Source organism: Lipophrys pholis (genome assembly GCF_963383615.2).
Source record: "Lipophrys pholis genome assembly, chromosome: 8".
NCBI classification, from domain to species: Eukaryota; Metazoa; Chordata; class Actinopteri; order Blenniiformes; family Blenniidae; genus Lipophrys; species Lipophrys pholis.
Genome location: NC_137630.1, coordinates 3,974,832 through 3,987,394, shown reverse-complemented (window position 1 = coordinate 3,987,394; position 12,563 = coordinate 3,974,832). Strand labels below are relative to the sequence as shown.

The 12,563-nt window shown below is 43.0% G+C and overlaps 1 protein-coding gene across 1 annotated transcript in view; it reads right to left on the bottom strand.

The window, feature by feature from the left end:
- The window catches only part of lamb2l (laminin, beta 2-like), an 87,118-nt gene that overhangs the window by 27,593 nt on the left and 46,962 nt on the right, over window positions 1–12,563 (bottom strand). Inside the window, exons 3-6 of the mRNA XM_080469520.1 lie at window positions 11,176–11,345; window positions 3,742–3,877; window positions 1,695–1,768; window positions 1,165–1,353 (exon numbers count right to left, since the gene is read on the bottom strand). Of these exons, the coding sequence (XP_080325646.1) occupies window positions 1,165–1,353; window positions 1,695–1,768; window positions 3,742–3,877; window positions 11,176–11,345 (569 nt within the window). The remainder of the gene's footprint in view (window positions 1–1,164; window positions 1,354–1,694; window positions 1,769–3,741; window positions 3,878–11,175; window positions 11,346–12,563) is intronic.

Genomic DNA, 12,563 nt, shown 5'->3' with positions numbered 1-12,563 from the left:
GTTTGTCCTGCGAATGGAAAGCTACAGCAGATTGGTCACAAAGGAAACTGCTCGTAGACCTTTAATGTGAAGGGTTGAACCGAGGCGCACATTGCTTTAAATAGATAAAAAGTATTCAGTGTTACACAGCAGAGACTGTCTTTTTTGTAAAACTGAAATGGGTGAACTCAAACCAGTAACGTTCATTACGGGAAAAAAATTAGTTGACAAAATATTGTCATATTTTAATATTTTGAGATCCACGATGTAAAACTTTTATATAAAATATAGTTTTTACATGTTTTCATGTGTTATTGTGTTTGGTTGTATTGTACTGTAGAATTGTCCTGGCATGAAGATATACAAGTGTAAAGTTGTGCTAAATCTGTAACTTTTTTACATTGTTCAATAGGAAAAGAACGTAAATAAACATAAATAAAAAAGGAGTCTAGTTAAAAACACCTTACAAATATCCAAAAACCTGTTCCAAACCAATTATTAAAAGTTTAATAAAGTGTCAGGAAACACATCACCTGCTTGGTAGAGACAGTCAAGTGAAGATTCACAAGTTTATCACTAAACTAAATAACACAAGAGTTTCTCAATCAAACAGCAGAGTAGAAAGCCACAGAGAGAAGCAGAAAGGAGTTTTGTAGGAATGTGCACCAAGTTCAGTGTATGAACCCATATAAACAATAAACATTCTATGTATATTTTGTACAATACAATACATAATTTTCCAATATTCTTGTTAATAATACATTTTAGCAGAAACCAAATCCGAAGCGGAAGTTGGGAGCTGAACGAACGCTGCGATTCCCACGGATCCAGCAGGAATCGGCCAGATGTGTTGTGATTGGACGCTCCATTCTGCGCGTTAGCATTAGCATGTAATGCCGCGACGGTACTGATGCACATCAAACATTGATAACAAGTTTTTAGTTTCACACTTGTAAATATTACAGCGGTTGGATTGTAGTGAGCTTAAGCTTAATGAAGATTTCTTTTGAAGAAAAGCTTGTTAATGAGGGTTTTAGAATGTAAACAGTGTTGAAGTGAAGCATATTGAGCAGCTTTACCACACCGTCAGCTGGGACAACAGGGAAATAAACTAAAAATAATAAACCAGTAAATCCCTGGATGTGCTTCCTCTTTGATGGGAGTGGTGCTTTTTCAAGCCCTCACCTCTCCGTTAGTGGAGGGTTCGATATCGGAGTAGCGTTCCTCGCAGATGATGTCGTTGATGTGGCGCAGGCCATGGGCCGGGATGACCGGGAAGGTTCGGGTACAGTTGGATGCAAAGTAACGGTAGGGCCGCCACGACCGGCCGAAATCTGCCGAACGCTCGATTATCATGGCTGCCGGTCGGAAAGTCTGCACAAGCAAAACAAAAACAAAACAAAAACAAAAAAAATTTAAAGAGAAATAAATGAAACCGAGATCATATCAGTCAATATAGTTTAGCGGTGACACACGACACACACACGACACGCCCTGATTGGTCTGAACCTTCAGTTTCTTCTTTGCTTTGCAAACAGAAAAAAGGTCCTTTCCTGATGGAATGCAGTCTCCAGATTTGTGAGCGTACATAACAAACACACAGCGGGGCCAGGACGCCCTCTGACATGTTTAAGCACATACAAGAGCTGCATTTCCAGCACTTGGTCTCCAAACACACACTCAGACCCACACGAGTACAAAGACAGCCTGCTTACCTTGAACTTCATGATGAGGTGTGTGAAGTGGAATTCCGCCTCCAGGTTCAGTCTGATGCTGACGTCTTCCTGTCCTGTGCAGGAAGTGGACAGTTTGAGTGTCTCACTGGTGTAATTCACACTCTCAGTGTCAAATTAGGCCCCGTTTTCACGACAATGTTTCACGTGATACCTAATCCGTAAAAAGAAAGTAGTGTGTTTACACTGCAGCAGAGGACACCGAGACAATGTAGTTAGTCTGCCGGGCCACTGGAGGGCGCTGTTGCTTGTTTTTGTAATGAATCTACACAGACGTGTGCAGAAAACAATACGCTATAAACGTGAAGAAAATGGAGAGAACCTGACATCCGTATGGACTGATGACACATCGGATGCTATCAGGGGAGAGTCTCAACTATTAAACTACTGATATGGATGAAAAAACTAGAATATGGACGGTGAGTCAAACCACTACGGGTCGGCCATGTTTGTTTACAACTGGATGAGCAGAGGGAACTATTTTCAACGGGGAGGGAGGGGGAGAAATGCGCAGTAACAGGCTCTGTAGCCTCCGTCAGTCTCTGCAGGAGGGATTTGCGGCCGTGAAAGAATCTTTCCACCTTGGGAGTCGGTATATAAACTTTACGGATACAGTGGATCAACACGCTGGTGTCGTGTAAACGAACGCCTCAAAAGTGAAGAACGTTTTGCGGATACACTCGAATTCGTTGCCGTGTAAACGAGGCCTTATTCTGATGGACATCTTCACAAGCCCTTTTCATCAAGTGATTCGCTTGAAACCAAAGAGTTTCTTATGAGGATGATGATGAAGCTACAGAACGTTTTCCACTCTGCATCAGTCTTGCTCTTGTATTTCTTTGCCTGCTTTGTCTTGTAATGTTCGTTTAGGGCTTGTTCACACGGCACTGTTTGATCTGGATCAGAGTTAGTTTCAGGGAAAGTCCGCGTCGTTTGGGCAGGTGTGAATGCTCCCGGACTCTGATCCTGATCAAGAAGAGAGTGGTGAAAACGTGGGTCTCGGTTCATGTACAATGTGAACGTGTCATGGACTATCAGCTGACGGAGAGAGAGGACATGATGTAGAGTGCAGTGCATTTTGAGGAGTAAACAAACAAAGCTAATATCGCGAATTTTAAAAAACAGACGAGAAAGAAACAAAAATGAAGTAGTGAGAAGGCGCTCATTGATATCTGGTCTAAAGACTATTTATCGCGGTTGCTTGTGGCTGACCTTCAGCCACCACCAGCCAAAGGGACAAATTAGGGCTGACATGTATTTCAAGGTGAGCTAATAATTCCATGACATTGGTAAAAACACTGACACAGTGTACGTGTAAACTAGTGCTGTCAAAAATAATACGTTCATTTACTTAATTGATTTGAAACGTTTAATTCGTTAAACAAATTTAACGGAATTAATGTAGTTTTGTTTACTTCCAGTGTTTTTTTGGGGTTTTTTTTAAACTCCCTTACCGGAGCAGCAGCAGCTGCAGCGTCTCTGGGCGCAGCACCGTGACTACAGAGCAGCATAGTACCCAGTGGAATTATATTAAGGCAGAAAGTTTCACTTTAAAAAGTTACCTGACGGCTGATTGAGAACGTGAAAGTCATTAGCTTTACTTTGAAAAGCCTAATTTAATGACCACAGATGTAATTCTGCAGCAAAACCGCAGGTTTCCATGTTGTCTGACCAGGAGCCACCAAACTGCTAAAACTGGAGGAAAGACTTGCAGGTAAAATATTAATTTCTCTTTTCCTTGGCCCTCCTCTACACTGTGTGTGTGCGCACGCAAACAATGTGATTAATCACAATTAATTCTGGAAAATTGTGCAGTTAATTAGTAAAAAAAATGTAATCGATTGACAGTACTAGTATTAATGTATGAAAGTATAAATGTATAAATGTAAAGGCTCCTTCATTTGTATGACATTTGATCGAAATTGTAGCGTCACATCAGTTTGACGATGAATTCAAAGCGTTTCCACACACTAATGAAAGATGTCTGCAGGAGAGAGGTGGTCAGCAGCCACTGAGGAAATCCACGCACCGTTGACAGACTGCCACCAGGTGTTGTCTCCGCTGCGGTCCATGAGGTAGATGACGTTATTGATGCGGTGGCTGTTCCTGTGGTGGTACGGGTCGTATGGACGCAGAGAGTTGCACTCGAAGCACTTGTCTGACTCCTGGCGATGCAGAAAACGAACACATTAGGAGGGAATCGTGCCAAAAATCCGAGCTGCGGTAAAAGGTAAAGTATGAGTAATCAGCTGGATTGGTTTTGTTTGAGAGTTTTATTCCTTCGTATTTGAATCAGTCGTGGAATGAACCACGTTTACGTGCTGTCCTACACTGTCGCTCCTCACACAGCTTGAAACACTGAACAGACTGCTCAGTGTTTCTTCATCCCCAGTGTGAGAGCTGTTTCCAAACATTACAGCTTTATTCGTTCAATTACAGTTGTCCAAGTGGCCGGTGGGCCAATGACCTCACAAGGGTGGAATGCATGGTGTCCTCAAGAGATCAAAATACTAAATATAGAATAAAACATACCAAAAAAGATGGCTGCAATAGAAGAATAAAAGGCAAAACTAGGAGTTGTATTTTGACTATCACAATATATGTATGTGTATGTATATGTGTAATGTATAATATGTCTGTCCAGGTGTCTGTCAGGAATTCGTCACTGTGCTTGTTTTGTGCTATTAGCTTATGAAATGAATCGGTCTTCAAACTGTTTTAGACAATTCTCTGTGTGACCACGCCATCTTTAATTGGCTGTAAACTGTTTCAAATTCATAGATTATAGTTCCGTTTCATTCCTAGTATTTAAGGTGTGTGCTAACATCGTGCCAACATACAAAAAAAATTCTTAAGCTGCTTTGGATCATGATGGTGCAATTTTAAGTATGGAAACTTAAGGGAGGGTCTTGAATAGGGATGGGAATCAAATACCGGTTCTTAATGAGAACCGGTTCCCAGTGTTTCAATTAGTAGGAATTGTTTGTTAATTTTGCAAATGATTCCCTCATCGATTCCAGTGGGCGTGAATGACGTCATCGCTACATAACATGTGTCATTTACCAGTGCAACCGGCAGGAAACATGGCGCCAAAGGCAAACGGCACAAACGCCCGAAAGTTTGGTAACATGTCAGAAGGAAAGGATGACAACAGGGCCACTTGAAATCAAAGGGGACCAATATGCAGAAACATTTTCACACAGCGGCGATAGCTTTGAATGAATGTCACATCATCAATCCGCTGCAGAGTGACTCTCCAAGCCAGGAGCAGCGGCAACATTATACTGCAGGTTTCATTTCCAAAATGAGAATCGATAAAGAGCCCAATTGTTAAGAATCATAAAAATATTAATTCCCGTCGCTATCTTGAAATAGTAGAACGGTCTTTCCCCGCTAAATTGTTATGACACAAATCCCATCCATCCATCCATCCATCCATCCATCCATCCATCCATCCATCCATCCATCCATCCATCCATCCATCCATCCATCCATTCATCCATCCATCCATCCATCCATCCATCCATCCATCCATCCATTCATCCATCCATCCATCCATCCATCCATCTTCTTACCACAGCGTACCGTGGATGAGGGCAGGATATCACGTTGGACAAGTCACCAGCCATTACAGAGCAAACACACAGAGACACACAACCTCACACACACTCACTTTCACACCTCGGGGCAATTCAGGGTCTCCAGTTATCCTCTCATGCAATGTGAGGCGAGAGCGCCAACCACTGCACCACTGTGCCGTCCAAACACAGAATAAACGTTGCACTTCTTTGTTGATGATGACATGAAGCACCTCGTCTCCAGCTGAACCTCTGCTTTAAAAAGGACTTGTTCCTGACGTCATGCTGCCTCCGGCTGTAGATTTCAGTCATAAAGAAACAGGATCGGATCCATGAAGAGTATAATACAGTAACTTAGCTCTTGTGCGTCTTTTAAACTGAGTTCATGAGGGAAGAAGCAAACAGTGGAAGTTTGTCGACATTCAGTTGACATCCGTGCAGAATGAAGTGATGCACAACATGATCAGTGGTCGATGATGTGCTTTCAGGAGCAGCAAGAAAAGAAAGAGAAAAACTACTCAAGTCATAAAATGGATCTTCTGTTTCACGTTCTAATTTAATCACGGGAATGGGATCAACTAATTATCGTTTCCATTTTAAAAAGCATTTGAAAAATCTTTCTTAAGTTCTTAAAGGGTTCAGACGTAATCTGTTTGTTTGTTTGTCTCACGGGCTACGAGCCCACGTCTGAGCCTGAGGTTGTAGCCAGAACGTCAACTAGTCAAAAGATGCCAGCAGACAAATATACAATGACCCAGCAGTCAGGAAACAACTGGACTTACAAGACTCAGTTCAGGAGTAAATACAACTCAACCTGTAATAATAAATGCTTTAGTCGGTAATAAAAACACAAAAATAACATTTATCTCACTTGAATTACAAAAGTAACTAATATTTCCATCAAAACTACTGATAGAAGTTGAGTAACAGGCAGTCAGATCTGAAGGGTCCAATAAAGGAGAGGACTCACTGCTTTGTGTCGGTGCAGTGGTCAAGATCTGAGCGTTAACCTTCAGTCATATTGTGTGTTTGTGATGGAATTAACTTACAGCAACTGTTGAACCTTGTTATGGAAACTGTCAATTACTCTCAAATGCACACAGTAGTTTGATTTATTTGATATGTTTCTATTCTATTCTATTCTATTCTATTCTATTCTATTCTATTCTATTCTATTCTATTCTATTCTATTGCAATAGGGCTCACGAGGGAAGAGGAATGAGAAGGAAGGATTGAAAACAATGCTTAGTAAAGATTAGCCGGTGACACTAATAAGGCAGGAGCAGGAATAAAGGAGCGTGATTCAGAAAGATGACGAGGACGTTGATGAAAGGATGAATATGAGGGAGAGGTACCAGGGTAGAGGAACAAAGGAGAGAAGAAGAGGGGTGCATGAGAGAGGGGGCCCATGAGGAGGGGGCAGGTAGAAACAGGGAGATGAGGGGTTCCTGGCACAGAGAGCCGTGAGATTCCAGCCCAGCGTTTCTTAATTAGGTTGTTGTCAAGGGTGATTAAGCTGCTAACAACAACAAGGCTCCAGAGGAGCGCGATGGCTGAGAGCTGAATGGAGCGTGCAACAGCACAGGCGTGCACGTGAACCTGGTGCACATGTACGTCAGTACAGGCCTGAGTTTTACACCGACACGCACTGATTTTAGCTTGTCCACCTGATGACCTGTGAGCCGATGCTTTGCTCTTCTTATTCATCAAACTTTTATGGTGTTTAGTAAGAAGCACCAAGGCATATTTTTAAGCGTTTTTACTGACAATGGATTTTAAAAATGACACAGAACAAGTTTTGTTTGTTATATTCAGTGTCTATTTATATGGACTTAATGTAAAAGCAGCCTTGCTTGTTTTTAACTGGGGAGGTTTGAGACCCTCCCTCCTATTTTGCAGCTCTGTATTTATCTTCCATTAGTCAAGCCTGGTCAGCTCAACTACACGGCTTTCTGTTGCAACAAAGCACTGATGTAAGTCTGGTGCTGGCTTGAAAACGCTTCTTTGTCAGACTACGATGGCGCTAAAGGTGCCACCTCCCTCTTTCACTTTCCACTCGACCTCAGTCTCAACCCTGAAGCCCGTGCCGGGAATGTCATTATTAATTTTCCTTTCTTTTCTGTGTCACTGATGTTGGTGTATTTCTAATGAGCTATGTTGGTTGTATAGACCAGACCAAATTCAGCATGTTTTAAGTCTGTTCTGTTTAAGTCTGTCATCTAATTCTGGTATACTTGTACTTGATTTCCTCTAGAACTTCCTGGACACGAGCAATGTACTTTTTTTGGTCCATTTTCATTTTCTAGTGCTTTGATTCCCGTCTGAGTTTACACCTTGTGGGTCTCAATCAGTTTGGTAATAAGGCACACTTATATGTTGGGATCAGCGGTGGTCAGGTTACTTGGTAGCACATCGGTTGGGGGGTCCAGGGTGAGGTGGGGGTTGGTGGAGCTCGTCCAGGGGCTCGTCCAGGGGTAAGGTGGGAGTTGGCGGAGCTCGTCCAGGGGTAAGGTGGGGGTAAGGGGGCTCGTCCAGGGTTTTCTTACAGAGTTTCACTTTCTTCTGCTGCTTTCTCGCTTTTTGGCGTAGATAAAAGTTTCCTTCTCAGCAGAGTGCACAGCGGACGCTAAGGTTTTTGTCACCTTTTACTGAGTTGAACTCAAAGTAAAGTTGGTATTTCCAAACATTAAACGCTGCAGGTCCTGCTCTCTGCTGCACTCCATGTTGCCTCCTGTTGGTCACTACGCGTCATGTCGTGTTACTGATACGTCATTGTTACGAGACAAAGGTACGTTGTACATTTGCAACTTCAATGATATCAGTGACAAATCCCAGTCATGTGAGGAAATGTGTGAGCTGCATTCAGAAGCTGTGAAGCTTGACCTCCACTCTCTCCAAAATGTTTCCATGAAGCCCAAACGCACCTTCAGTCAGACTCATTACTGATTATTAAAATATTCTGATTCTGATTGTGAAAACATTGTCAGCAACTACAGTATTTCAAATGTTTGTTTGTAACCCTTGCTAAATGGAAAAATCCTAAATGTGACCCCTGCAGCTGGTGTGAGAGCACTGCTTCTCTGGCAACACAACACCAAAACAGCACTCAGGAGATCCACTGTCAAACGCCAGTGACGGGTGAGCGTCTGGACTTTTAAAAGCTGACAGACAAATGTAGAGTTTCTTAGGGACCGGAGTAGGACGACAGGCTGTCATCACATCCTGCCTCTCACTGCAGCCGAGGGCCTCTCTCCAATCACAGACTGTCAAGCATATTTTAGCTGGAAGTTGAGGGTGATGTATTCCCAGGCCCGGCGGCAATGGAAGTGCAGGTACATACATGCCGCGGGGAGGAAATGCTCCGTCACGAAGAACAAGACATGCTAAATAGGGCAGATGGAAAAAACAGGAGCTGCTGAGGCGAAGCTGGGACTGCAGCAGGGCTTCTTCCACTTAGAAACGGAGTCACTGTCATACATCTGTTTCACTACAATATTCCTCTGCTCAGGTTCATACTCTTCATACGTGTGTGTTGGCGTAGCTCCTCACCAAACACATAAAGACGAATTCTGCGTGTACAAACATGGACATTAGGTTAACCAAAACTCACCATTCGTAACTTAATCAAATCGCATGAAGCAAAGATGGAATTTATTTAAATTATATATCAATTCTGCATCCAGCACAGTGTCTCAGGTCCTGCAGATTTTTAATGAACTCCTGTTCTGAACTCAACAGAGGTCACATAACAACTACAAACTTATGGATCTACTTCAGATATTATGTAAATGACAACAATGATGCCCCTGGCGAGCTCAGTTGGGTGGAGCATGAGACTCGCACTCTCAAGGTAGAGGGTTCGTGTCCCACACCGGGCGCCACCTTCCCGTGGGCTCTCCACCTGCAGGAAAGGTTCTTAATGCAATGTGATCTGGGTGACGGTGCTCAGACTGACACCCCCGCCACCCAGAAACGGATAAGAGGGAGAAAATGGATGGAAAACAATGTTTTCTGAGCTTCTTTAATTTATAAAATATTTAAATTTGGACATACAGTATAATTCACTTACCTTCACCTTATTTGCAACTAAGTTTGAATCCAAAACAAATCAAAATATCAGTAATAATTATTTATAACACTGTATTAATCCCCAGAGGGGAAATTCCTTCCCGAACTGACCCAATGGGAGGCACACAGAGCAGCACTCAGGGGGAGCTGGGGGGGTGTGGGTGGTTCCAGGGTGTTGCTCAGGTGCATGTTTTTTGGAATGTGAAAGGAAACCAGAGTACCTGGAGGAATCCCACACACACACACAGGGAGAATATAGAAACCCACGACCTTCTCACTGTGAGGCGAGAGGGCTAACCACCGCACCACCATGCAGCTCAGTTGGGTTTGTTGTTGGGTTGTTGGCTTTCTCTTTGTAAAGAGCACCGAGAAATGGCTGTGTTGTATTTGGTGCTAAATAAATAAAGGTGAATTAATATTTTGAATTAAATAAAAGCTTGAAGTGGATATAAAAACAATCAGAACATTAGAAATAGGTGCTACTTAAAAACTGCATTAAATCTAACTATATTCATATATGTATGAAAATGTATCAGATATAGTGAACGAACAGGTTGTGGTTTTGTTTCTTTTAAAATATCGAATGTGGTTCAGTACAATGATATATACAGTATACAGTAGCTCCTAATCAATCAAGTTATGCATTGGAAGACTCAAACTGCTCACCGGTAAATCCTTCAAGATTTCAAGAATGACGCATAAATATAAAAATGATGTTTGTGTCATTTCTGAGCTTTTTACCTGCTTTTACCAAGTCTTTAAATTTCAATATTACATATCAGAAGAATCACACACACGCACGCACGCACGCACGCACGCACGCACGCACGCACGCACACACACACACACACACACACACACACACACACACACACACACACACACACACACACACACACACACGGGGAGCAGTTTGTGGTTCGGTGTCTTGCTCAAGAACACTTGGACATGTGGTAGATTGAACCTCCAACCGTCTGACGGGGAAATGACTGAATCATAGCCGGGAAGTCAAGCCTTCATCTGCAGCTTGAAAGATCAGGTTTATTTATGTTTTACTCACATAATTACTGGTAGCAACCTTTAGCCAAAGCCAGCGTTACTTAGCCAGGGTGAACTGAGGCTCAGAAACGACAGCTCTGTTGTGGTTCTTCTCAATACAGAGCACGAACAGTCGGTGGCCCTTATTTGTCCAATATTTATGAGAAATTGTGTAAGTTTGCAGTCTGCAGCTGGGTGAATTCAACAAACAAAAGACATTAAAGTAGCATCCAGAATGTAGAGAAACTGAAAGCTGACCCTCACACGCCATCAGGATGTCTTCCTATTATATTTTTGGCTTTGCAGGAAAAGCTTTAGAATTAAGAAACAGAACAAAGTAATACAATCACTGGTTGAACTGAACACACAACAAGAAGAGTGTGTGTGTGAAGAAGGTGTGGTTGGCTGGTGTGTGTACACCTGGGGCTCTGTGTGGTTGTGTTGAGGAAGCCTCATGGAAACCCGGTGACTTCTAAACAGACAGACGAACAATCGAAGACAGAGCCGTGGAGAGTGAAGGATGGAGACGGATGAAGTCGTCAAAGAGAGGACAAACAAACTGAGCTGTGGTGTATTGTGGGGTGGTGAGCGACGGTGGCGTGGTCGAGTCAAACCGGGCTAATGTGACAGGCAGTGGAAGTTACTGTTACTGCGGGGGAGTCAAAGTCAAAGCACAGCTATGGAAACACCAACATGTGCCTGTGGGTAAAGGAAAAGCCTCCCAAACAAAGCCCTTTATATCCACGCCCCAATTAAGCCTTCATGTGAAGGTCTGGTACCTGTAAATGGCTGACGATACAGTACTGCTCTGGTCCATACAAGCCGCAGGTGGAAGTGGCGGTCAGATTGACGGCTCGTCCAATCAGAAGGTTTCCAGTTGCAGGGTAACAGCTGCCCTCAGTGCAGCCGTGTGGGCTTGACGGGAGCTCCTGTCCCAACGCACCGAGAACTGGAAGGACAAACATCAGGAGCAGAGATGAATTAAGGGGAAAATATCGTTGAGTCAAGTACAAGAAGCAAGTGCAGTTATTCCTCACAATTGATGGAGTGCATTTAAATAGAGGGATTACACTGTACAGCCCTCATGGCTGCCTTGCAGTGGGCTTGCACACCATCAGGAACATCTGGTAGTGCAGTTCACTCTGAAATGGCTATCAAACCCTTCATTATGTGAGTTTGTAGTCCACTTCAGACACACAGCCTTGGTTTTCACTCCGATATCCGTTGGCCTTTCTGGGCACAACCTCAACAGTCCCTTGGTTCCTTTCATGAGACACTTTGAGACACTACACTCCCTGCTCAATGGGAAAACCTCATAAAACCTAAAGTTTTCTGGATGATCTGACACAGTCATCTGGCCATAAGTCATATCATTGGTTAGAATGAACCCCCGGGGCTAAAAAAAACCTCAAGAATTTACTTCCTGACTCACATTATTGAATGTAGTTTTGGATGACTTCTCTGTGTTCTATAAAACAAACAGGAAGTACATCATTTAATGAAGACTGATAACCATAAATTTTAACCTTTGTGGTTGGTGGACTGTGGATTTGGGTGGTCCAAGATATAGGCAAAAACCCCTCAAAATAGTTAATACTTTTGCCATTCTGACAATATGTGAAATTTCAACTCAATATCTTCCGAGTTAGAAGTGGCTCTTCACTCATGAAGTTTCATTTGTTTTCACATAACTTGTTCACTTCGCGATAAACACATAAATGTGTTTCGGAAATGTTGTAAAAACACTGGATGACTCAGACGACTCAAATGCATTTTGGTAGAGTAAGAAAATACTAGGCAATAAAGAAGTGTTTTGCACTTAACTGAACATTAGTAAATTAAATGTTTTTAGTAATAATGGCTTGGATTTATATAGCGCTTTTTTCGCACTGACTCAAAGTGCGTACAGAGACCATTATTCATTCACACCTGTCTCACCAGTGATGGTGAGCAAATTTGTAGCCTCAGCTGCCCTGGGGCATGCTGACAGAGGTGTGGCTGCCATTTTGTGCCAACGGCCCCTCCGACCACCACCAAGTGCCTTGCCCAAGGACACAACAACAATGACTGTTTGATAGAGTGGGATTTGAACTGCCAACCCCCTGGTTATTGGACGACGGACTCTGCCGCTGAGCCACCATCGCCCCAGTCATGAAAGTTGTTAGCC